Source organism: Bufo bufo, unplaced genomic scaffold (genome assembly GCF_905171765.1).
Source record: "Bufo bufo unplaced genomic scaffold, aBufBuf1.1, whole genome shotgun sequence".
Taxonomy (NCBI): Eukaryota; Metazoa; Chordata; class Amphibia; order Anura; family Bufonidae; genus Bufo; species Bufo bufo.
In genome coordinates this window covers 240657-267804 of record NW_024400110.1, presented here as the reverse complement: position 1 = coordinate 267804, position 27148 = coordinate 240657, and the positions used below count along the sequence as shown (strand labels likewise).

General features: G+C 50.0%; 1 protein-coding gene across 1 annotated transcript; it reads left to right on the top strand.

Annotated features, from left to right (window-relative positions):
• On the top strand, positions 1-26138 carry LOC120983695 (SMC5-SMC6 complex localization factor protein 1-like). Its single transcript, XM_040413213.1, has 4 exons — positions 1-278; positions 23402-23494; positions 23688-23870; positions 25618-26138. Exons 1-4 carry the CDS (start codon positions 152-154, stop codon positions 26136-26138), a joined length of 924 nt encoding a protein of 307 aa, XP_040269147.1. The 5' UTR covers positions 1-151.
• The last annotated feature ends 1010 nt before the right edge of the window (positions 26139-27148 follow it).

Here is a 27148-nt window from a genome sequence, read left to right as displayed (position 1 = left end):
GAATATTAGCCTATAGCGACTAATCAAATTCCACTTCTCAATTTTCAAAGGCAGGTTAAATATAAAGAAAAAGTGGAAACCTAGTTGGTTGCTACGGGAAACCGCTGCAGTTTTCTATTATCTAATTTTTTTATTGTTAACAAGAACACAAATGTTGATAAATGTTCTTCAATCGAACAGAATTGCTGCAAAGTTAAGACGCAAAACAAGAAAGGAATCAAGTCAGATCAAAGAGCCTCAAGTTAGTAGACAGTTCTGCAGCCGTCAGGACAGAAAAGGTACAATGTTCTAAGTACTCATTTGAATAATATGTATTTGCTTTGAATACTTTTTAATTTTATTTAAATTTTATTATATACCTTCGATGGAATTTTTGGTCAGATAGAGGGTATCCTTTTATCATTAGAGCCAAGTGCAACGTGAAGATTGACTTTAGTCATGCCCTGTAGACTATCCAGGGAAATGTAATATTACATGGCCGCTAATCACCGTTGGAAGGGTTGGGTCTACTAGATCGGGCACCACTCTCAACATTATGGCTCACCGAGGGTTATCCTGAGCAGGAGACCGCCCGCTATGACCTCCTTGTGCCTCCATAGGCTACAAGGATATGGCTTGTCAGACAACCCCTCCAATGTCCTGCTTTTATCTTGATTATGCTGCTTTATGAATGCATGTTTTGTATGATGGCAGCTGCCCTGTTTGTGTCTCGGTTATAGCTTGCGGTGGGTTCACATCACGTTTTATGTCTCAATGTAACGGATCACCTGGTACACCGACCGGGTACCTCCGTTGAATGAATGCTCCTAGTGCTTTCCGAGGACTCCAAGCACTCCACTTGACGCCGTACGCACTGCAGACCCCACGAACCGCCGAAGCTTGGTTGAGGTCTCACCGTCTCCTACCCACCCTGGACCTACGACAAGGCTCCAGGCTCCAGTGGGTGGACCTCTCCTAAAACCAGAGATCAGGAACAGCCCTTAAAAGAGCTAGTAGTTATAGCCAGGGGAGTATACACGTATAGCAATCCCCACACACATGAGACGAGGCTCTATGTTGAAGGTGAAACAGGAACTGACTGTACTTCACGTACAGCCTCTTTTATTCACAAACCAAAAACATAGTACTGCCCACAGGGGTTTGAAATACAACCAATCAGTAATTAACAACACATACAATGCAACTACAGCAACCAATCGTTCACGCCCCCAGAGGACCAGAATGAAGACTGGGACATAGGACAACATATCCCCACAATGCATCATGGTCTCCTCCCCTCTGTCTGGAGACAACCTGAGGAGCAATCCAATTATCTCTCAGAACAAAGGGAGATCGCCAATACACATGTAGATACAACAGGACAGACATCACCATTTAAACACACAATGGGACAATGGCACAATAGAAACACACCCAGCATTTTCCTCCCAAGCTGACAAGTTACAATTATTATAGATTGTTACAACTTTGTGAGTTTACATTGGCCATACATATAACTTACATTAATTCAAACAGTATAACGTGGGGACAAACCTATCCAAAATTCACTTGAATCGGTTCAGGGGTTTAAAAGTTAGTATATGGCCCATAATCCTGGGGCAAGAGGCCAGCAGCCAGTCCTCTCCAAAACCCAGTGGCGAGGTTGGTTTCGCCACACATCTCCCCCTCCCAGGGAAGACTAACCAGATACCTGACCTCACGGTCAGTACCGGAGTTAGTCTGGCAGTCCAACCACAACCCAATACTGGACCTGTTGAATCTTGGGGCCTGGCTCTGTTCTGTATGTCCCCAGCTGTTGAGTGGGCATCTGCTACTCCTCGCTTCCTTGTGGTTCTCCAGCTTGGAGCTGTAGGTACTTGGTGGGCAGAGGCCGACTGCGCTCTGCCCAGATGCCAGCTCTTCTGCTGGGGTAGCCTGTGGGAAGTCCGGCTCTGGAGAAGAGGATAGGGGAGGGCAGAGGCCGACTGCGCTCTGCCCAGATGCCAGCTCTTCCGCTGGGATGTGGTCAGGGAATCCTATCCCCAGGACCTTGTTGCAGATCGGCTGTGGAGAGGAGGAATCGCTTACCTCCTCCTCCTGGCATTCCTGCAGGGTTGGTGGGGGATCTGAACCGGCCGTCCAGTATCTCGGTAGGTCTGGTGCAGAGACCGTGGTCCCATCTGCACCATCGGAGTTAGGGGTGCTGTCCCCCTGTGGTTGGGGAGAGAGATCAGTGGATATCGCAGGCTCATCCCCTGCCCCCAGAACTCGGTTGGGAAGTACCTGGGAAGGGGAGGGCTCGCTTACCTCCTCCTCCTGGTATCCCTGCGGAGATGGCTGGAGATCTGGACCAACCGTCCAGCATCCCTGTAGGACTGGTAGAGAGACCTCGGTCCCATCTCCACCTGCCATCTGTGGGTCCTCCCAGGACCAGTCTGTGAGGTCCCTCAACAGTTGCGAGTAAGAACCACCTGCGTCCACACCTGGCAACTCCGGCTGCTGTTGAGCGTCTGGGCCAGCTGCCCAGCATCCCGGTGGAGAGACCTCGGTCCCGTCTCCACCTGCCTGTTGTGGTTCCTCACAGGACCAGTCTATGAGGACCCCTACTTCGGGTTCCTCTGGCCGCCTCAGGGGGAGACTGCTAACCTCCTTGGATGCAGCCTCTGCTCGGCTGCTGTAACACTCCTTCCGCTGGGCAATTTCGCTCTCTTTCGCCAGTCGGAATTCTCGTTCCATCCTTGCATGTCGCTTGGCTGTGACCTGGTTCCAGATGGCCTGGTATATATCCATGGACACATTACCTCCATACTGGGCCACTCGCTGCCTCACCTCGGCCAGCCAGTCATCTTCAGAGCCTTCCATACTTGTCTGCTCCAAGTCGCTGGATACCTCTGCTCCCAGGGGCGCTGTACGGATACTAGCGTTGCCCTCAATTTGTAACTCCACGAACGGTGTCTCCGAGCTGCTTCTCCTCACACTAGGACGCCATCCCACTGCTTGCCACCAATGTAACGGATCACCTGGTACACCGACCGGGTACCTCCGTTGAATGAATGCTCCTAGTGCTTTCCGAGGACTCCAAGCACTCCACTTGACGCCGTACGCACTGCAGACCCCACGAACCGCCGAAGCTTGGTTGAGGTCTCACCGTCTCCTACCCACCCTGGACCTACGACAAGGCTCCAGGCTCCAGTGGGTGGACCTCTCCTAAAACCAGAGATCAGGAACAGCCCTTAAAAGAGCTAGTAGTTATAGCCAGGGGAGTATACACGTATAGCAATCCCCACACACATGAGACGAGGCTCTATGTTGAAGGTGAAACAGGAACTGACTGTACTTCACGTACAGCCTCTTTTATTCACAAACCAAAAACATAGTACTGCCCACAGGGGTTTGAAATACAACCAATCAGTAATTAACAACACATACAATGCAACTACAGCAACCAATCGTTCACGCCCCCAGAGGACCAGAATGAAGACTGGGACATAGGACAACATATCCCCACAATGCATCATGGTCTCCTCCCCTCTGTCTGGAGACAACCTGAGGAGCAATCCAATTATCTCTCAGAACAAAGGGAGATCGCCAATACACATGTAGATACAACAGGACAGACATCACCATTTAAACACACAATGGGACAATGGCACAATAGAAACACACCCAGCATTTTCCTCCCAAGCTGACAAGTTACAATTATTATAGATTGTTACAACTTTGTGAGTTTACATTGGCCATACATATAACTTACATTAATTCAAACAGTATAACGTGGGGACAAACCTATCCAAAATTCACTTGAATCGGTTCAGGGGTTTAAAAGTTAGTATATGGCCCATAATCCTGGGGCAAGAGGCCAGCAGCCAGTCCTCTCCAAAACCCAGTGGCGAGGTTGGTTTCGCCACAGTCTCCGTTTGACCTACTGTAGACGTTAGAAGAAGAAAAAAAGGATACAGAAACGCAGCACACCACATTCTTGTATCCTACACAGTCTGGTAAAAAAAGTATAACTCTATGGTGACCGGATGCTATTATATGGCATCAGTCTGAGGCATCCGTTTAACGAAGAATCATGATATGACCCCAACCAGTTTTTTTTTACTTTAATGATTTTAAAAAATTCTTATCTCCTCATCTGTCAGGGGTAAGTTGCGAGCCCCCGATACACATTAGATGTTCCAGTGTGTATAGAAGAACTCCTATTTAGCTTGAAAAACTGTTCTTGCTTATGTGTCCCATAGCCTGGATGACGTTTTCGTTGTTTATTGCATCCACGTTCAATGTATGTGTGGTGCACTAAATCATGCAGCTTATATTACTGCTAGGATTTTAGGGTTCTGACCTTACTGTCACCTATACTAACAAATGTCATCCGAGCAACTGGGCCTAACATTCTGTCGGGTGCATATACTGATAACCATGTCCAGGTTATATACAACAGGACTGCTCAGGCCTCACCACATCATCTATGGGGATGCCAGGACCTCACAAATGATCAAGTATCACCGCTCAGTGTGAAAGAAAAACAGTGCCCTCATTACCACCATGCTGTACAAATAATACCACAGAGCAGCACCAAACACCTCCTCCTCCGCAGCGCCAACAACCCCCACAGTGCAGTAGAAAACACTGTACCTCCCCAGCAGTACTAAACACCACACTGCACAGAACAGCACTGGTGGCCGCAGCATTGACTCCGTCTTCACCCCAGAAATGTACCACCATGCTGTACAAATAATACCACAGAGCAGCACCAAACACCTCCTCCTCCGCAGCGCCAACAATCCCCACAGTGCAGTAGAAAACACTGTACCTCCCCAGCAGTACTAAACACCACACTGCACAGAACAGCACTGGTGGCCGCAGCATTGACTCCGTCTTCACCCCAGAAATGTACCACCATGCTGTACAAATAATACCACAGAGCAGCACCAAACACCTCCTCCTCCGCAGCGCCAACAATCCCCACAGTGCAGTAGAAAACACTGTACCTCCCCAGCAGTACTAAACACCACACTGCACAGAACAGCACTGGTGGCCGCAGCATTGACTCCGTCTTCACCCCAGAAATGTACCACCATGCTGTACAAATAATACCACAGAGCAGCACCAAACTCCTCCTCCTCCGCAGCGCCAACAACCCCCACAGTGCAGTAGAAAACACTGTACCTCCCCAGCAGTACTAAACACCACACTGCACAGAACAGCACTGGTGGCCGCAGCATTGACTCCGTCTTCACCCCAGAAATGTACCACCATGCTGTACAAATAATACCACAGAGCAGCACCAAACACCTCCTCCTCCGCAGCGCCAACAATCCCCACAGTGCAGTAGAAAACACTGTACCTCCCCAGCAGTACTAAACACCACACTGCACAGAACAGCACTGGTGGCCGCAGCATTGACTCCGTCTTCACCCCAGAAATGTACCACCATGCTGTACAAATAATACCACAGAGCAGCACCAAACACCTCCTCCTCCGCAGCGCCAACAATCCCCACAGTGCAGTAGAAAACACTGTACCTCCCCAGCAGTACTAAACACCACACTGCACAGAACAGCACTGGTGGCCGCAGCATTGACTCCGTCTTCACCCCAGAAATGTACCACCATGCTGTACAAATAATACCACAGAGCAGCACCAAACACCTCCTCCTCCGCAGCGCCAACAATCCCCACAGTGCAGTAGAAAACACTGTACCTCCCCAGCAGTACTAAACACCACACTGCACAGAACAGCACTGGTGGCCGCAGCATTGACTCCGTCTTCACCCCAGAAATATACCACCATGCTGTACAAATAATACCACAGAGCAGCACCAAACACCTCCTCCTCCGCAGCGCCAACAATCCCCACAGTGCAGTAGAAAACACTGTACCTCCCCAGCAGTACTAAACACCACACTGCACAGAACAGCACTGGTGGCCGCAGCATTGACTCCGTCTTCACCCCAGAAATGTACCACCATGCTGTACAAATAATACCACAGAGCAGCACCAAACACCTCCTCCTCCGCAGCGCCAACAATCCCCACAGTGCAGTAGAAAACACTGTACCTCCCCAGCAGTACTAAACACCACACTGCACAGAACAGCACTGGTGGCCGCAGCATTGACTCCGTCTTCACCCCAGAAATGTACCACCATGCTGTACAAATAATACCACAGAGCAGCACCAAACACCTCCTCCTCCGCAGCGCCAACAATCCCCACAGTGCAGTAGAAAACACTGTACCTCCCCAGCAGTACTAAACGCCACACTGCACAGAACAGCACTGGTGGCCGCAGCATTGACTCCGTCTTCACCCCAGAAATATACCACCATGCTGTACAAATAATACCACAGAGCAGCACCAAACACCTCCTCCTCCGCAGCGCCAACAATCCCCACAGTGCAGTAGAAAACACTGTACCTCCCCAGCAGTATTAAACACCACACTGCACAGAACAGCACTGGTGGCCGCAGCATTGACTCCGTCTTCACCCCAGAAATGTACCACCATGCTGTACAAATAATACCACAGAGCAGCACCAAACACCTCCTCCTCCGCAGCGCCAACAATCCCCACAGTGCAGTAGAAAACACTGTACCTCCCCAGCAGTACTAAACACCACACTGCACAGAACAGCACTGGTGGCCGCAGCATTGACTCCGTCTTCACCCCAGAAATGTACCACCATGCTGTACAAATAATACCACAGAGCAGCACCAAACTCCTCCTCCTCCGCAGCGCCAACAACCCCCACAGTGCAGTAGAAAACACTGTACCTCCCCAGCAGTACTAAACACCACACTGCACAGAACAGCACTGGTGGCCGCAGCATTGACTCCGTCTTCACCCCAGAAATGTACCACCATGCTGTACAAATAATACCACAGAGCAGCACCAAACACCTCCTCCTCCGCAGCGCCAACAATCCCCACAGTGCAGTAGAAAACACTGTACCTCCCCAGCAGTACTAAACACCACACTGCACAGAACAGCACTGGTGGCCGCAGCATTGACTCCGTCTTCACCCCAGAAATGTACCACCATGCTGTACAAATAATACCACAGAGCAGCACCAAACACCTCCTCCTCCGCAGCGCCAACAATCCCCACAGTGCAGTAGAAAACACTGTACCTCCCCAGCAGTACTAAACACCACACTGCACAGAACAGCACTGGTGGCCGCAGCATTGACTCCGTCTTCACCCCAGAAATGTACCACCATGCTGTACAAATAATACCACAGAGCAGCACCAAACACCTCCTCCTCCGCAGCGCCAACAATCCCCACAGTGCAGTAGAAAACACTGTACCTCCCCAGCAGTACTAAACGCCACACTGCACAGAACAGCACTGGTGGCCGCAGCATTGACTCCGTCTTCACCCCAGAAATATACCACCATGCTGTACAAATAATACCACAGAGCAGCACCAAACACCTCCTCCTCCGCAGCGCCAACAACCCCCACAGTGCAGTAGAAAACACTGTACCTCCCCAGCAGTACTAAACACCACACCGCACAGAAGAGCACTGGTGGCCGCAGCATTGACTCCGTCTTCACCCCAGAAATGTACCACCATGCTGTACAAATAATACCACAGAGCAGCACCAAACACCTCCTCCTCCGCAGCGCCAACAATCCCCACAGTGCAGTAGAAAACACTGTACCTCCCCAGCAGTACTAAACACCACACTGCACAGAACAGCACTGGTGGCCGCAGCATTGACTCCGTCTTCACCCCAGAAATGTACCACCATGCTGTACAAATAATACCACAGAGCAGCACCAAACACCTCCTCCTCCGCAGCGCCAACAATCCCCACAGTGCAGTAGAAAACACTGTACCTCCCCAGCAGTACTAAACGCCACACTGCACAGAACAGCACTGGTGGCCGCAGCATTGACTCCGTCTTCACCCCAGAAATATACCACCATGCTGTACAAATAATACCACAGAGCAGCACCAAACACCTCCTCCTCCGCAGCGCCAACAATCCCCACAGTGCAGTAGAAAACACTGTACCTCCCCAGCAGTATTAAACACCACACTGCACAGAACAGCACTGGTGGCCGCAGCATTGACTCCGTCTTCACCCCAGAAATGTACCACCATGCTGTACAAATAATACCACAGAGCAGCACCAAACACCTCCTCCTCCGCAGCGCCAACAATCCCCACAGTGCAGTAGAAAACACTGTACCTCCCCAGCAGTACTAAACACCACACTGCACAGAACAGCACTGGTGGCCGCAGCATTGACTCCGTCTTCACCCCAGAAATGTACCACCATGCTGTACAAATAATACCACAGAGCAGCACCAAACTCCTCCTCCTCCGCAGCGCCAACAACCCCCACAGTGCAGTAGAAAACACTGTACCTCCCCAGCAGTACTAAACACCACACTGCACAGAACAGCACTGGTGGCCGCAGCATTGACTCCGTCTTCACCCCAGAAATGTACCACCATGCTGTACAAATAATACCACAGAGCAGCACCAAACACCTCCTCCTCCGCAGCGCCAACAATCCCCACAGTGCAGTAGAAAACACTGTACCTCCCCAGCAGTACTAAACACCACACTGCACAGAACAGCACTGGTGGCCGCAGCATTGACTCCGTCTTCACCCCAGAAATGTACCACCATGCTGTACAAATAATACCACAGAGCAGCACCAAACACCTCCTCCTCCGCAGCGCCAACAATCCCCACAGTGCAGTAGAAAACACTGTACCTCCCCAGCAGTACTAAACACCACACTGCACAGAACAGCACTGGTGGCCGCAGCATTGACTCCGTCTTCACCCCAGAAATGTACCACCATGCTGTACAAATAATACCACAGAGCAGCACCAAACACCTCCTCCTCCGCAGCGCCAACAATCCCCACAGTGCAGTAGAAAACACTGTACCTCCCCAGCAGTACTAAACGCCACACTGCACAGAACAGCACTGGTGGCCGCAGCATTGACTCCGTCTTCACCCCAGAAATATACCACCATGCTGTACAAATAATACCACAGAGCAGCACCAAACACCTCCTCCTCCGCAGCGCCAACAACCCCCACAGTGCAGTAGAAAACACTGTACCTCCCCAGCAGTACTAAACACCACACCGCACAGAAGAGCACTGGTGGCCGCAGCATTGACTCCGTCTTCACCCCAGAAATGTACCACCATGCTGTACAAATAATACCACAGAGCAGCACCAAACACCTCCTCCTCCGCAGCGCCAACAATCCCCACAGTGCAGTAGAAAACACTGTACCTCCCCAGCAGTACTAAACACCACACTGCACAGAACAGCACTGGTGGCCGCAGCATTGACTCCGTCTTCACCCCAGAAATGTACCACCATGCTGTACAAATAATACCACAGAGCAGCACCAAACACCTCCTCCTCCGCAGCGCCAACAATCCCCACAGTGCAGTAGAAAACACTGTACCTCCCCAGCAGTACTAAACACCACACTGCACAGAACAGCACTGGTGGCCGCAGCATTGACTCCGTCTTCACCCCAGAAATGTACCACCATGCTGTACAAATAATACCACAGAGCAGCACCAAACACCTCCTCCTCCGCAGCGCCAACAATCCCCACAGTGCAGTAGAAAACACTGTACCTCCCCAGCAGTACTAAACGCCACACTGCACAGAACAGCACTGGTGGCCGCAGCATTGACTCCGTCTTCACCCCAGAAATATACCACCATGCTGTACAAATAATACCACAGAGCAGCACCAAACACCTCCTCCTCCGCAGCGCCAACAATCCCCACAGTGCAGTAGAAAACACTGTACCTCCCCAGCAGTATTAAACACCACACTGCACAGAACAGCACTGGTGGCCGCAGCATTGACTCCGTCTTCACCCCAGAAATGTACCACCATGCTGTACAAATAATACCACAGAGCAGCACCAAACACCTCCTCCTCCGCAGCGCCAACAATCCCCACAGTGCAGTAGAAAACACTGTACCTCCCCAGCAGTACTAAACACCACACTGCACAGAACAGCACTGGTGGCCGCAGCATTGACTCCGTCTTCACCCCAGAAATGTACCACCATGCTGTACAAATAATACCACAGAGCAGCACCAAACTCCTCCTCCTCCGCAGCGCCAACAACCCCCACAGTGCAGTAGAAAACACTGTACCTCCCCAGCAGTACTAAACACCACACTGCACAGAACAGCACTGGTGGCCGCAGCATTGACTCCGTCTTCACCCCAGAAATGTACCACCATGCTGTACAAATAATACCACAGAGCAGCACCAAACACCTCCTCCTCCGCAGCGCCAACAATCCCCACAGTGCAGTAGAAAACACTGTACCTCCCCAGCAGTACTAAACACCACACTGCACAGAACAGCACTGGTGGCCGCAGCATTGACTCCGTCTTCACCCCAGAAATGTACCACCATGCTGTACAAATAATACCACAGAGCAGCACCAAACACCTCCTCCTCCGCAGCGCCAACAATCCCCACAGTGCAGTAGAAAACACTGTACCTCCCCAGCAGTACTAAACACCACACTGCACAGAACAGCACTGGTGGCCGCAGCATTGACTCCGTCTTCACCCCAGAAATGTACCACCATGCTGTACAAATAATACCACAGAGCAGCACCAAACACCTCCTCCTCCGCAGCGCCAACAATCCCCACAGTGCAGTAGAAAACACTGTACCTCCCCAGCAGTACTAAACGCCACACTGCACAGAACAGCACTGGTGGCCGCAGCATTGACTCCGTCTTCACCCCAGAAATATACCACCATGCTGTACAAATAATACCACAGAGCAGCACCAAACACCTCCTCCTCCGCAGCGCCAACAACCCCCACAGTGCAGTAGAAAACACTGTACCTCCCCAGCAGTACTAAACACCACACCGCACAGAAGAGCACTGGTGGCCGCAGCATTGACTCCGTCTTCACCCCAGAAATGTACCACCATGCTGTACAAATAATACCACAGAGCAGCACCAAACACCTCCTCCTCCGCAGCGCCAACAATCCCCACAGTGCAGTAGAAAACACTGTACCTCCCCAGCAGTACTAAACACCACACTGCACAGAACAGCACTGGTGGCCGCAGCATTGACTCCGTCTTCACCCCAGAAATGTACCACCATGCTGTACAAATAATACCACAGAGCAGCACCAAACACCTCCTCCTCCGCAGCGCCAACAATCCCCACAGTGCAGTAGAAAACACTGTACCTCCCCAACAGTACTAAACGCCACACTGCACAGAACAGCACTGGTGGCCGCAGCATTGACTCCGTCTTCACCCCAGAAATGTACCACCATGCTGTACAAATAATACCACAGAGCAGCACCAAACACCTCCTCCTCCGCAGCGCCAACAACCCCCACAGTGCAGTAGAAAACACTGTACCTCCCCAGCAGTACTAAACACCACACTGCACAGAACAGCACTGGTGGCCGCAGCATTGACTCCGTCTTCACCCCAGAAATGTACCACCATGCTGTACAAATAATACCACAGAGCAGCACCAAACACCTCCTCCTCCGCAGCGCCAACAATCCCCACAGTGTAGTAGAAAACACTGTACCTCCCCAGCAGTACTAAACGCCACACTGCACAGAACAGCACTGGTGGCCGCAGCATTGACTCCGTCTTCACCCCAGAAATATACCACCATGCTGTACAAATAATACCACAGAGCAGCACCAAACACCTCCTCCTCCGCAGCGCCAACAATCCCCACAGTGCAGTAGAAAACACTGTACCTCCCCAGCAGTACTAAACACCACACTGCACAGGACAGCACTGGTGGCCGCAGCATTGACTCCGTCTTCACCCCAGAAATGTACCACCATGCTGTACAAATAATACCACAGAGCAGCACCAAACACCTCCTCCTCCGCAGCGCCAACAATCCCCACAGTGCAGTAGAAAACACTGTACCTCCCCAGCAGTACTAAACACCACACTGCACAGAACAGCACTGGTGGCCGCAGCATTGACTCCGTCTTCACCCCAGAAATGTACCACCATGCTGTACAAATAATACCACAGAGCAGCACCAAACACCTCCTCCTCCGCAGCGCCAACAACCCCCACAGTGCAGTAGAAAACACTGTACCTCCCCAGCAGTACTAAACACCACACTGCACAGAACAGCACTGGTGGCCGCAGCATTGACTCCGTCTTCACCCCAGAAATGTACCACCATGCTGTACAAATAATACCACAGAGCAGCACCAAACACCTCCTCCTCCGCAGCGCCAACAATCCCCACAGTGCAGTAGAAAACACTGTACCTCCCCAGCAGTACTAAACACCACACTGCACAGGACAGCACTGGTGGCCGCAGCATTGACTCCGTCTTCACCCCAGAAATGTACCACCATGCTGTACAAATAATACCACAGAGCAGCAGCAAACACCTCCTCCTCCGCAGCGCCAATAATCCCCACAGTGCAGTAGAAAACACTGTACCTCCCCAGCAGTACTAAACACCACACTGCACAGAACAGCACTGGTGGCCGCAGCATTGACTCCGTCTTCACCCCAGAAATGTACCACCATGCTGTACAAATAATACCACAGAGCAGCACCAAACACCTCCTCCTCCGCAGCGCCAACAACCCCCACAGTGCAGTAGAAAACACTGCACCTCCCCAGCAGTACTAACACCACACCGCACAGAACAGCACTGGTGGCCGCAGCATTGACTCCGTCTTCACCCCAGAAATGTACCACCATGCTGTACAAATAATACCACAGAGCAGCAGCAAACACCTCCTCCTCCGCAGCGCCAATAATCCCCACAGTGCAGTAGAAAACACTGTACCTCCCCAGCAGTACTAAACACCACACCGCACAGAACAGCACTGGTGGCCGCAGCATTGACTCCGTCTTCACCCCAGAAATGTACCACCATGCTGTACAAATAATACCACAGAGCAGCACCAAACACCCTCCTCCGCAGCGCCAACAACCCCCACAGTGCAGTAGAAAACACTGTACCTCCCCAGCAGTACTAAACACCACACTGCACAGAACTGCACTGGTGGCCGCAGCATTGACTCCGTCTTCACCCCAGAAATGTACCACCATGCTGTACAAATAATACCACAGAGCAGCACCAAACACCTCCTCCTCCGCAGCGCCAACAACCCCCACAGTGCAGTAGAAAACACTGTACCTCCCCAGCAGTACTAACACCACACCGCACAAAACAGCACTGGTGGCCGCAGCATTGACTCCGTCTTCACCCCAGAAATGTACCACCATGCTGTACAAATAATACCACAGAGCAGCACCAAACACCTCCTCCTCCGCAGCGCCAACAACCCCCACAGTGCAGTAGAAAACACTGTACCTCCCCAGCAGTACTAAACACCACACTGCACAGAACAGCACTGGTGGCCGCAGCATTGACTCCGTCTTCACCCCAGAAATGTACCACCATGCTGTACAAATAATACCACAGAGCAGCAGCAAACACCTCCTCCTCCGCAGCGCCAATAATCCCCACAGTGCAGTAGAAAACACTGTACCTCCCCAGCAGTACTAAACACCACACCGCACAGAACAGCACTGGTGGCCGCAGCAATGACTCCGTCTTCACCCCAGAAATGTACCACCATGCTGTACAAATAATACCACAGAGCAGCACCAAACACCTCCTCCTCCGCAGCGCCAACAATCCCCACAGTGCAGTAGAAAACACTGTACCTCCCCAGCAGTACTAAACACCACACCGCACAGAACAGCACTGGTGGCCGCAGCATTGACTCCGTCTTCACCCCAGAAATGTACCACCATGCTGTACAAATAATACCACAGAGCAGCACCAAACACCTCCTCCTCCGCAGCGCCAACAATCCCCACAGTGCAGTAGAAAACACTGTACCTCCCCAGCAGTACTAAACACCACACTGCACAGAACAGCACTGGTGGCCGCAGCATTGACTCCGTCTTCACCCCAGAAATGTACCACCATGCTGTACAAATAATACCACAGAGCAGCACCAAACACCTCCTCCTCCGCAGCGCCAACAACCCCCACAGTGCAGTAGAAAACACTGTACCTCCCCAGCAGTACTAAACACCACACTGCACAGAACAGCACTGGTGGCCGCAGCATTGACTCCGTCTTCACCCCAGAAATGTACCACCATGCTGTACAAATAATACCACAGAGCAGCACCAAACACCTCCTCCTCCGCAGCGCCAACAACCCCCACAGTGCAGTAGAAAACACTGCACCTCCCCAGCAGTACTAACACCACACCGCACAGAACAGCACTGGTGGCCGCAGCATTGACTCCGTCTTCATCCCAGAAATGTACCACCATGCTGTACAAATAATACCACAGAGCAGCAGCAAACACCTCCTCCTCCGCAGCGCCAATAATCCCCACAGTGCAGTAGAAAACACTGTACCTCCCCAGCAGTACTAAACACCACACCGCACAGAACAGCACTGGTGGCCGCAGCATTGACTCCGTCTTCACCCCAGAAATGTACCACCATGCTGTACAAATAATACCACAGAGCAGCACCAAACACCCTCCTCCGCAGCGCCAACAACCCCCACAGTGCAGTAGAAAACACTGTACCTCCCCAGCAGTACTAAACACCACACTGCACAGAACTGCACTGGTGGCCGCAGCATTGACTCCGTCTTCACCCCAGAAATGTACCACCATGCTGTACAAATAATACCACAGAGCAGCACCAAACACCTCCTCCTCCGCAGCGCCAACAACCCCCACAGTGCAGTAGAAAACACTGTACCTCCCCAGCAGTACTAACACCACACCGCACAGAACAGCACTGGTGGCCGCAGCATTGACTCCGTCTTCACCCCAGAAATGTACCACCATGCTGTACAAATAATACCACAGAGCAGCACCAAACACCTCCTCCTCCGCAGCGCCAACAACCCCCACAGTGCAGTAGAAAACACTGTACCTCCCCAGCAGTACTAAACACCACACTGCACAGAACAGCACTGGTGGCCGCAGCATTGACTCCGTCTTCACCCCAGAAATGTACCACCATGCTGTACAAATAATACCACAGAGCAGCAGCAAACACCTCCTCCTCCGCAGCGCCAATAATCCCCACAGTGCAGTAGAAAACACTGTACCTCCCCAGCAGTACTAAACACCACACCGCACAGAACAGCACTGGTGGCCGCAGCATTGACTCCGTCTTCACCCCAGAAATGTACCACCATGCTGTACAAATAATACCACAGAGCAGCACCAAACACCTCCTCCTCCGCAGCGCCAACAATCCCCACAGTGCAGTAGAAAACACTGTACCTCCCCAGCAGTACTAAACACCACACCGCACAGAACAGCACTGGTGGCCGCAGCATTGACTCCGTCTTCACCCCAGAAATGTACCACCATGCTGTACAAATAATACCACAGAGCAGCACCAAACACCTCCTCCTCCGCAGCGCCAACAACCCCCACAGTGCAGTAGAAAACACTGTACCTCCCCAACAGTACTAAACGCCACACCGCACAGAACAGCACTGGTGGCCGCAGCATTGACTCCGTCTTCACCCCAGAAATGTACCACCATGCTGTACAAATAATACCACAGAGCAGCACCAAACACCTCCTCCTCCGCAGCGCCAACAACCCCCACAGTGCAGTAGAAAACACTGTACCTCCCCAACAGTACTAAACGCCACACTGCACAGAACAGCACTGGTGGCCGCAGCATTGACTCCGTCTTCACCCCAGAAATGTACCACCATGCTGTACAAATAATACCACAGAGCAGCAGCAAACACCTCCTCCTCCGCAGCGCCAACAACCCCCACAGTGCAGTAGAAAACACTGTACCTCCCCAGCAGTACTAAACACCACACCGCACAGAACAGCACTGGTGGCCGCAGCATTGACTCCGTCTTCACCCCAGAAATGTACCACCATGCTGTACAAATAATACCACAGAGCAGCACCAAACACCTCCTCCTCCGCAGCGCCAACAATCCCCACAGTGCAGTAGAAAACACTGTACCTCCCCAGCAGTACTAACACCACACTGCACAGGACATCACTGGTGGCCGCAGCATTGACTCCGTCTTCACCCCAGAAATGTACCACCATGCTGTACAAATAATACCACAGAGCAGCACCAAACACCTCCTCCTCCGCAGCGCCAACAACCCCCACAGTGCAGTAGAAAACACTGTACCTCCCCAGCAGTACTAAACACCACACCGCACAGAACAGCACTGGTGGCCGCAGCATTGACTCCGTCTTCACCCCAGAAATGTACCACCATGCTGTACAAATAATACCACAGAGCAGCACCAAACACCTCCTCCTCCGCAGCGCCAACAACCCCCACAGTGCAGAAGAAAACACTGTACCTCCCCAGCAGTACTAAACACCACACCGCACAGAACAGCACTGGTGGCCGCAGCATTGACTCCGTCTTCACCCCAGAAATGTACCACCATGCTGTACAAATAATACCACAGAGCAGCACCAAACACCTCCTCCTCCGCAGCGCCAACAACCCCCACAGTGCAGTAGAAAACACTGTACCTCCCCAGCAGTACTAACACCACACTGCACAGAACAGCACTGGTGGCCGCAGCATTGACTCCGTCTTCACCCCAGAAATGTACCACCATGCTGTACAAATAATACCACAGAGCAGCACCAAACACCTCCTCCTCCGCAGCGCCAACAACCCCCACAGTGCAGTAGAAAACACTGTACCTCTCCAGCAGTACTAAACACCACACCGCACAGAACAGCACTGGTGGCCGCAGCATTGACTCCGTCTTCACCCCGCGCTCCCATCTGACAGCAGCATTGTCCCTCATTTCACGTCTCCCTTCTGGTAGCAGCATTGTGAGACACTCAGGAGAGAGCATTGTCCCTCTTTCCATGCTTCCCCCACTGGCAGTGACATTTTCCCCCAAACCACCATTCTCTACTTGCAGCAACTCTTTCCCCAGTCCAACGCCTCTTCGACTGAATGATGCTGTGAGAGGGAGAGCTCTCCAGGCTCCTCTCTTACCTGCCATGGCTCTCGAGACTCCACGCTCTGGCTAAACTGTTCCCTGGGGGCAGGACCTGTGCATGCATAGGCATGTGACCAAGAGGTCACCGCATTGAGAATGCTGGTTCTGCTTTGGAATTACTAATTGCTTTGTACGACCCTAATATTTACCTAAGTTTTTCAAATACTTTTTGCAATGTGGACCTTTTATCCGTCCAGACCACATAAAGGCACTTAGAGCACATTGCATTATCTTGTACTGATCTTTATCACAGCTGTACTCCAGGGCTGAATTCATAGTTCTGCTGGTAGTCACTAGAAACATACAACAATCTGAATTTCCTGGCACATTCCTAGCATGACTACACTTTATACATTATATAGAGTGCAAATAATCAAAGGAAATAGATCTGTAAAGACCCTGAACCAGCAGATTATGCTGGAAGATTTCAGCTCTGAAGAACTGAAGATCAGTAATGATATGCAACTTCTTATGGCATTCTGTGTGTAAGATGGTGTTGAAAGGTTACATTTCACTCTGAGCTCACTAAAAGCAAATCCCATAGTGCTAAGTAGAGCCTACAGTGTGCTCAGGCACCAACATGGAGTTTGGTGTTAAAGTCTAACATTTTCTGCCATTTGTCTTCCACGTTGGTCCTGCATCTGTTCTGCTAACAGGGCAGCCATCATCTGGTAGTCTAATGCCGCCTGTCTGTCTGGGTCAGGCCTAGACATTTGGTGACCAAAGGCTGCAGAGATTTCACACATGGACTGTTTTACTCCAGGCCCCGAGCCCAGACTTCATTTACAACTCAATTTAAGCCCAAGTATTTTAGCTAAAAGGCCCCACATTTGCCCAGAACGTTCATAAGACGGTAAAGTCGAGAGCTTTCATGGTCCCAGTTGAATGTTGTGCTTACATTTAATAACATCAGTGTAATTACGTATCGAATGACACAGAATGATGTTCCATTATTATTAGGGCTGTCGCTGGGAATTCACAACGATCTGACTCTTCAGAGGAAAACTAAAAATCCTATATATGAATGTCCTGTGTGACCTCTGATATATCATTCTGCTGCAGTGCAAAGAGGCAGATGCACATTAAGGCCTCATGCACACGACAGTATTTTTTGACGGTCCGCAAAACGGGGTTCCGTTTTTCCGTGATCCGTGACCATTTTTTCGTCCGTGGGTCTTCCTTGATTTTTGGAGGATCCACGGACATGAAAAAAAAGTTGTTTTGGTGTCCGCCTGGCCGTGCAGAGCCAAACGGATCCGTCCTGAATTACAATGCAAGTCAATGGGGACGGATCCGTTTGACGTTGACACAATATGGTGCAATTACAAACGGATCCGTCCCCCATTGACTTTCAATGTAAAGTCAGGAGTTAATATACCATAGGATCGGAGTTTTCTCCAATCCGATGGTATATTTTAACTTGAAGCGTCCCCATCACCATGGGAACGCCTCTATGTTAGAATATACCATCGGATTTGAGTTACATCATGAAACTCAGATCCGACAGTATATTCTAACACAGAGGCGTTCCCATGGTGATGGGGACGCTTCAAGTTAGAATATTCTACGAACTGTGTACATGACTGCCCCCTGCTGCCTGGCAGCACCCGATCTCTCACAGGGGGCTGTGATCCGCACAATTAACCCCTCAGGTGCCGCACCTAAAGGGTTAATTGTGCATATCATAGCCCCCTGTAAGAGATCAGGTGCTGCCAGGCAGGAGGGGGCACACCCCCTTCCTCCCCAATATTATATTCATTGGTGGCCTCCCCTCTCCCCCCCCCCCCAGTTAAAATCACGTTCCAAATCCCCCATCATTGGTGGCCAGTGCGGCCTCCCCTCTCCCCCCCCCCTTGTTAAAATCACGTTCCGAATCCCCCATCATTGGTGGCCAGTGCGGCCTCCCCTCTCCCCCCCCCCCTTGTTAAGATCACGTTCCGCATCCCCCATCATTGGTGGCCAGTGCGGCCTCACATCCCCCCCCCCCTTGTTAAAATCACGTTCCGAATCCCCCATCATTGGTGGCCAGTGCGGCCTCACATCTCCCCCCCCTTGTTAAAATCACATTCCGAATCCCCCATCATTGGTGGCCGGTGCGGCCTCACATCTACCCCCCCCTTGTTAAAATCACGTTCCGAATCCCCCATCATTGGTGGCCAGTGCGGCGGCCTCCCCTCTCCCCCCCCCAGTTAAAATCACGTTCCGAATGCCCCATCATTGGTGGCCAGTGCAGCCTCCCCTCTCCCCCCCCCCCCCTTGTTAAGATCACGTTCCGAATCCCCCATCATTGGTGGCCAGTGCGGCCTCACATCTCCCCCCCCCCCCCCCCTTGTTAAAATCACGTTCCGAATCCCTCATCATTGGTGGCCAGTGCGGCCTCACATCTCCCCCCCCTTGTTAAAATCACGTTCCGAATCCCCCATCATTGGTGGCCAGTGTGGCCTCCCCTCTTCCCCCCCCCCCCCCAGTTAAAATCACGTTCCGAATCCCCCATTATTGGTGGCCAGTGCGGCCTCCCCTCTCCCCCCCCCCAGTTAAAATCACGTTCCGAATCCCCCATCATTGCTGACCAGTGCGGCCTCACATCTCCCCCCCCCCCCCTAGTTAAAATCACATTCCCCCATCATTGGTGGCAGTGGAGAGTTCCGATCGGAGTCCCAGTTTAATCGCTGGGGCTCCGATCGGTAACCATGGCAACCAGGACGCTACTGCAGTCCTGATTGCCATGGTTACTTAGCAATTTTTAGAAGCATTATACTTACCTGCGAGCTGCGATGTGTGTGACCGGCTGGGCGCTCCTCCTACTGGTAGGTGACAGGTCTGTGCGGCGCATTGCTTATAGCACAGACTTGTCACTTACCAGTAGGAGGAGCTCCCGGCCGGTCACAGACATCGCAGCTCGCAGGTAAGTATAATGCTTCTATTTATTGCTAAGTAACCATGGCAACCAGGACTGCAGTAGCGTCCTGGTTGCCATGGTTACTGATCGGAGCCCAAGCGATTAAACTGGGACTCCGATCGGAACTCTCCACTGCCACCAATGATGGTGGAACGTGATTTTAACTGGGAAGGGGGGGGAGATGTGAGGCCGCACTGGCCACCAATGATGCGGGATTCGGAACGTGATTTTAACTGGGGGGGGGGGAGAGGGGAGGCCGCACTGGCCACCAATGAATATAATATTGGGGAGGGAGGGGGTCTGCCCCCTCCTGCCTGGCAGCACCTGATCTCTTACAGGGGGCTATGATACGCACAATTAACCCTTTAGGTGCGGCACCTGAGGGGTTAATTGTGTGGATCACAGCCCCCTGTAAGAGATCGGGTGCTGCCAGGCAGGAGGGGGCAGTCATGTACACAGTTCTTTTAGTATATTCTAACTTGAAGCGTCCCCATCACCATGGGAACGCTTCTGTGTTTAGAATATACTGTCGGATCTGAGTTTTCCCGAAGTGAAAACTCATATCTGAAAGCTTTTATGCAGACGGATCTGCGATCCGTCTGTGTGAAAGTTGCCAACGGCCACGGATCACGGACGCGGATGCCAATCTTGTGTGCATCCGTGTTTTTTCACGGACCCATTGACTTGAATGGGTCTGTGAACCGTTGTCCGTCAAAAAAATAGGACAGGTCATATTTTTTTGACAGACAGGAAACACGGATCACGGAGGCGGATGAACAACGGTGCAATTTCCGAGTTTTCAACGGACCCATTTAAAGTCAATGGGTCCGCAGAAAATCACGGAAAACAGAAGAACGGCCACGGATGCACATAGCGGTCGTGTGCATGAGGCCTATAGCTGTGTATATATCCAGGAGATGTCCAGAGTCAAAACCATTGTCCCTCCAAACATATTCTACAGTTTGCAAACCAGCTGCTTCTAGCTTTGTTAGAAAGAGATTGTCCTGTTTGATTTTATATCTCTACCTTAACCATGGAATAACCCCTTTAAGGCATTAAACTACATTGTGAAAAGCAGGAACTCAAGAGACTGTTTATGTGTTTCAGACCAAGAGATACACATTTCAGAACACAATATCTTTTAGTTTGAAGCATGTAAATAGGCCTAGTTTCAGGATCTCCTGCTTTTTTTTATGTTTTTATGTTGCCTATGGACGTCTGCTGGATACAACTTCTGAATTGCCTGTTTACCTGTTGCCGTCTAGTATCTGGGTCATGAGCTTGGGTATTACTACCGCATGGTGATCATTTGGAACCTACCTTTGTAGCCGTTGATACAGGTCCTACAAGTGCTCAGGCCCTCGGTAAACCTTGGCCCCCACCTCCCTACTGGTGTTGATGAATGGCCCCGGCATTGTCTGGACTGAGATCCCACGCGTGCGCCATGTTATCCCATGACTGTGTATGTGCAGACAATGGCCTTGGTGACAATGCTGGAGTGTGAATCGGCACCCAAGAGAAGACATGATGAGGGGTGCACTTTGCCAGGCTAAGGACCACCCACGGGGCACGACCTCTGTCAATCATCAGAAGGTCTACGGCTCCTACCTGGAACTGTTATTGGGTTAATGGGCCAAAATTGGTGTTGGACAATTCAAAATTGTGGCACATCAATTTTATTTTTAAGTGAATAGAAACTTTTAGGAGATTTTTTAAATTGGTTACCTGGTTTAGAAAACCCATTTTCCAATGGAATTGGGAATCTACTTCAGGACCCTTTTCTAGCAGCCCGTCTCGCTGTGAAAGTCTCTTCACATCCGTGTATTCAGTAGGAATTGGGTAACATGTTATTTCCACTGGGTAGAACAGCAGGAAGATGTAAAGCTTGCTGCCGGGATCCCCACACGTTGCAGCTGTTTTCTAAGGGGGGGGGGGGCACCAAGTCTTGAGATCAGCTGATCATTAATGGCCCCATCTGAGCAGAGTGTCTCTTCAGTGCATTCTATTCATTTATGGGGCACATGTCGTATCGGCTAAAAACAATGCACAGTAATAGAAAGGGTTTGACAGTAGGTTGAGTACATTTTAAGACTGCAATAATGTACATTTTGGTTCAAAAGTGAAGAATGATTATCCCATGATTAAAGTGAAAAAATGAAAACCAGCCATCATATAGTAGACGACAATCTCTTTCTAACAAAGCCAGACCCGGCCCTGGACCTCCCATAGATCCAGAGATCTCCCCATTCATTGCTCCAATTGCTCTGCTAGATTTATTTCACACCGGTAGCTCAGGGGCGTGTCCTTTCTCAGGGGACATGACCTTTATCCAGGGGCATGCCCTTTCTGTGCAGCTCTCTCCCTGTAAGAAGGATAGAACTGAGCATGTGCGTCCATGTCAGCAATGTTCCTAAGCTGGACAGAGAAATAAGGAAAAGAACAAACAGCAGGTGGCGCTATATATAGAGAATTTTTTGAATTACATGCAATTACAAAAATATTCCGATCCAGGTGCTGGTTTGAAAAATGCTAAATAGTTTTGTGGGACAACCCCTTTAAAGTGAGAATGTGAACCCTCATGCACGATTTGTTTGAGTAATTACCACTTACTATAACCCTCAGTTTGCGGTACTTTGCATTAGCTTCAATCAGACATAGATTAACTGTGCATTCAGATGTCTGTATGTCTGGGTCCGTGTCCGTTTCGCAATTTTGCGAAACAGGTGTGGGCCCATTCATTTAAATGGGGCCGTAAAAGATGTGGACAGCGCACCGTGTGCTGTCCACCTCCATAGTTCTGTTCCGCGGCCCCGCAAAAAAGATAGAACATGTCCTATTCTTGTTCCCAATGGCAGACGAGAGTAGGCATTTCTATCCCAGGGCCGGCCATGTGCGGTCCACAAAATGCGGAACATACACGGACTGCAAAACCCTTCCGGTTGTCTGAATATAGCCTTAATGGGAGGCTGTGACGGCTCGCTGCCTCCTCTGCCGATCCATACTAGCTGTGCACTAAGGTCTCCGTCATACGGTAGAAGGCAGGGAACAACAGCCAATTCTGCCGGGCTATCCTCCTAAATGTCTGGATTTATACTGGCCCCTTCTCTGCACATTATTGGCCGTGTGTCTCTGTAGCCGGCTGACCGAGGAGCAGCAAACCATCGTGAATGACCCTTTACTGGGTGGAGGCTCTGGTGCTTAAACGCTGGGTAAAAGGACGACCCGTGTAATGGAGGCTCATGAGTCAACTGCACGCTCTAAACTTTTATGGCCATTGCCAAGTCATAGAGGCTTTAAAAGCTAAAAGGAGGAGGATTCGGGGAGGGAATTCGGCAGCCAGGCCGGCTTCACTTTACAATACATCATTGGCGCTCCGTTTGGGCTGTGGGGTTTTTAGGTAAAATGATCAGTTAAATAAAACATCAGTCTCTCTGATCGGCCACTTCCAACACCTAAACGCACCGATGCTTTTTTACGTGATAGGAGAAACGGCCATGCATCGAGCTTGCCGGAGCAACAATGTCAAGAAGCTGCACCTACAGCTCTCCCTCCCCGGAATGGACATCAATGCAAAAGGTGAGTTTTATTTCTTACTCGTCTTTTTTATTTCTCATGTTAGACTCTAGTATTGAACTCAAGCTGGTAGGAGTCATTAGTCAACCGAACAGCGATCCTGACCATCTAGATTTTCTCCCTCCATCCTTGGTTCCTCCTCCGCAGCGGTCTTCTAGATGGATCCCCTGGTAATTGTTGCTGATTTATACCGCAGACAATGCCGGCTGGACGCCTTTACACGAGGCCTGTAACCATGGCAGCACAGAATGTGTCCGGGAGATTTTGCAGCGCTGCCCAGAAGTCGACTTGCTCAGTCATGTGGATGGCGTGACGCCCTTACATGATGCTCTACAAAACGGACATATTGAAATTGGCAAAATGCTTCTCCAACACGGGGGTAAGAAAACAACTGAAATTCTATTTGACTTGTTTTTTTTATGCAATATTTATTTACATGTTGCTTTATTGCTACATTTAAGGATTTATTTTTCTAGAAAGTAAACTGTCATTCTGTAATCCATCAAGCCTGTAAAGCCTGACCTGTCCTACTATAGTTTTATAGAAAACGACGCACACATCCTCTTCAGCCTTTTTACTTGTACTGTGGAGTTTGTCGGCTTCTCCTGCCCTCTAAGGGCCACTTGGTGTTTCTTTTGGAAATCCTAGACCAGCGCCTGTCTCTCTCGCTCTTCGTCGTTTCTCGGTCTCCAAGGTGCTTTATTTATCCGCAGCGGCACTTCAATCAGTCTAAGTGATGCAGCCGCCAATATTAGATTACACGCTGCTCCTCTCTGTAGGAAATAGCGGCGGTATGAAGAATCGGTAGGGGACGATCCTCTTGTCCTATGGGAGGAGATCTAGTTGAACTTGCATTCATCCAGTTCTTTACACGCCAGTGCTGCCTTTATGCAGACTCATCTGTGGCACTAGCCCAAAATCTGGGCATTGGCCTGTCGAATAATCTGACACCAGTGTGCAGAACTGCATTAGAAATTCCAGATTTGGGGAGTTTTCACATCATATTATTGCTGCTGTGCATTTTACGTGCAGCAGTCCAGATATTAAAATCTATTTTTGTTACAAAATGTTAATTCTGTCAGACTTTTTTATTATTTTTCTGGATGTTTGTGCAGCTTGACTTGATGCCTCTTACATTTTACCGTAATGTTTTATAATCTTATGCATGCACAGATGTAGCAAAAGTTGACTTGACATCACATTAAATGTACAGTGGTGGTAAATTTTAACGTAATTTTTTTTAAATGGCTTTTGAAGTTTGCGGCATTTGTGTATTTAAAAGTGTTGTCCCACGAAAAATATTTGACATTTTTCAAACCAGCCCCTGGATCCGAATACTTTAATAATTGCATGTAATTAAAGTGTATTGACTGAAATCAGATAGCGCCACCCGCTGTTTGCTCTTTTTCTTATTTCTCCGTCCTGCTCACTGAGATGGAAGCGCGTGCTCAGTTCCATCCTTCAGCCGCACGCGCCCCTGAGCTTGAAATAAACCTAGCCGTGATCGCTGGATCCATGTGAGGTGCAGGGCTAAGACTGCCATCTACTAGATCAGATCGGATATCCCCTTTAGGCCTCATGCACACGACCGTTCCATTTTTTGCGGGCCGCAAATTGCAGATCCGCAAAACACGGAAGCCGCAATTTGCGGACCGGTACAGGCGGCCCATTGTAGAAATGCCTATTTTTATCCACAAAACGGACAAGAATAGGACATGTTATATTTTTTTTGCAGGGCTACGTAACGGATGCGGACAGCACACGGGGTGCTGTCCGCATCTTTTGCGGCCCCATGGAAGTGAATGGGTCCGCACCCGAGCCGCAGAAACTGTCGTGTGCGATAAGTTTTCCGTCAACCTTTGCTACATCTGTATGGGTGCTTCATCCTGGTCTTCATTGATTCGTACACGGAGATTTATAGATCTCCATTGGCTGCCATTACAGCTTCTATCGTGTCATCACCCGACTCTCCGAGATTTACCACATTTGCATAGTTGGGACTGCGATTCACAGCATGTCTACCCACGTTTAGTAAACCATATTGTGTAGTTCCGTTTTGATAGAAATGGAGTATGGATTCCATAAAGTGGTGGTCGTCTCTACCCTAACTCACTATGTCTTTTCAGGAGCAGTCATTTTGCAGAAACAGGATTCGGATGGGAAGTTTCCTCTGGATTATGTCTCTTCTCCGCAGCTAAAAAATGAACTCTTTGCAGTGGTTGAAGTGGAAGAAAGTGTTAAGGATTTTCACCAAATGTCCATTCAAGCATCTGATAATCGTAAACTAGAATTTAGTGCATTCCTCCTCAACAGAATGTTAGTCAATTTTATTTCTGTGTATGGTTTGCCTTCAGATGTCGTTACCGCCAAAGCACTGTATCCCGACTCGGCTCTTTTAGCGCGTCATTCAAAAAGCACACGCACTGCCTTCAGCGACTTAGTCGTGGAAACCTACCTGGAAGCTTTAGCCACAATGGATAATGTGAGTGACCTTTTACAGTCCATTCCAGATTCCCTTCTCGAGAAGCCTGGATTTAATATGAAGGTCCTACTCGCTGTCCTTCATACTCTGGCCTCCTCTTCACAATGTCCTAAGACATTGAAGAGAAGCCGCTATGAAATGCAGCCTAGCACCAGTCAGCTCTGAATACAATGGGCCTCAACATGACCCCTGTCTGGTGCTCTCCCTGCCATGCTCTGCCTCCGCACTAAGCACTAGTGTCTCAGTATTCTCTGCTGTGCTCATTTAAAGGGGTTGTGTAGGGTCAGAATATTGAGGACCTAGGTCCTCTCCTTAGGATAGGTCATCAATATCACAACGGTAGTCCTCTTCAGTGGTTACCTGCACACTGTCTAGATTGCAGTGTAATGGGGGGAGGGCGGGTATTTACACTGCACCGCCACCACAATCTAGATGATGTACCGGTAAACATTGAGGAGGACACAGCAGAAGAACCACAGCCAGGGAGTCGTACCGCTGCCAATCTGATATGGATGACCTACCCAGGGGACCAATAACCTTATGCTGCACAAGCAATGTAAGGTCTCCTTGCACTCCCAGCATGTATAGACCCACTTTTAGCAGATTTGGTAAATGACCAAACCATACTTTTAGTTTTTTATACTACTTACACCTACTAAAACCATCAAAGAAATGCCTGCGTCTGCAGATCCCGGCGTGGTTGTCTTCTGGTTTCCCTGACTCTCCAGTGTCCAGTCTACAGTGATACTATTACACAGGTACTTCACTGTTACTAGGAGTAGGTTCCTGTGGGGACTTTTATGGCTCTACTTGGATGTCACTCAGCTCTTCAACAGACATGGATCAAAAATGCTGAAAAAAAAGATTTTTGGGCAACGCTCTTTCAGTTGCTTGGGTTTTTCATCTCAGATTGATTTAATAATTACGAGAGTTAAGTGCTGCACACATTGTGTCGCAGAGGGTTCAGATAAGGTTTTATTGCAATTTTATATGATTAGAGTGTTTTTTGTAACATGTTTGTATGCTATTAGAATAGGGTATATTATAATATAGTAACTTACTGTTTTGTTTTAAAATTGTTTTTATTAGTTTTTAATACAAAAACTGAACATACAGGTCGACAGTGTTTCACCATTTTGGAAGTAAACATAAATATAAATCCTGAGCGTACATTA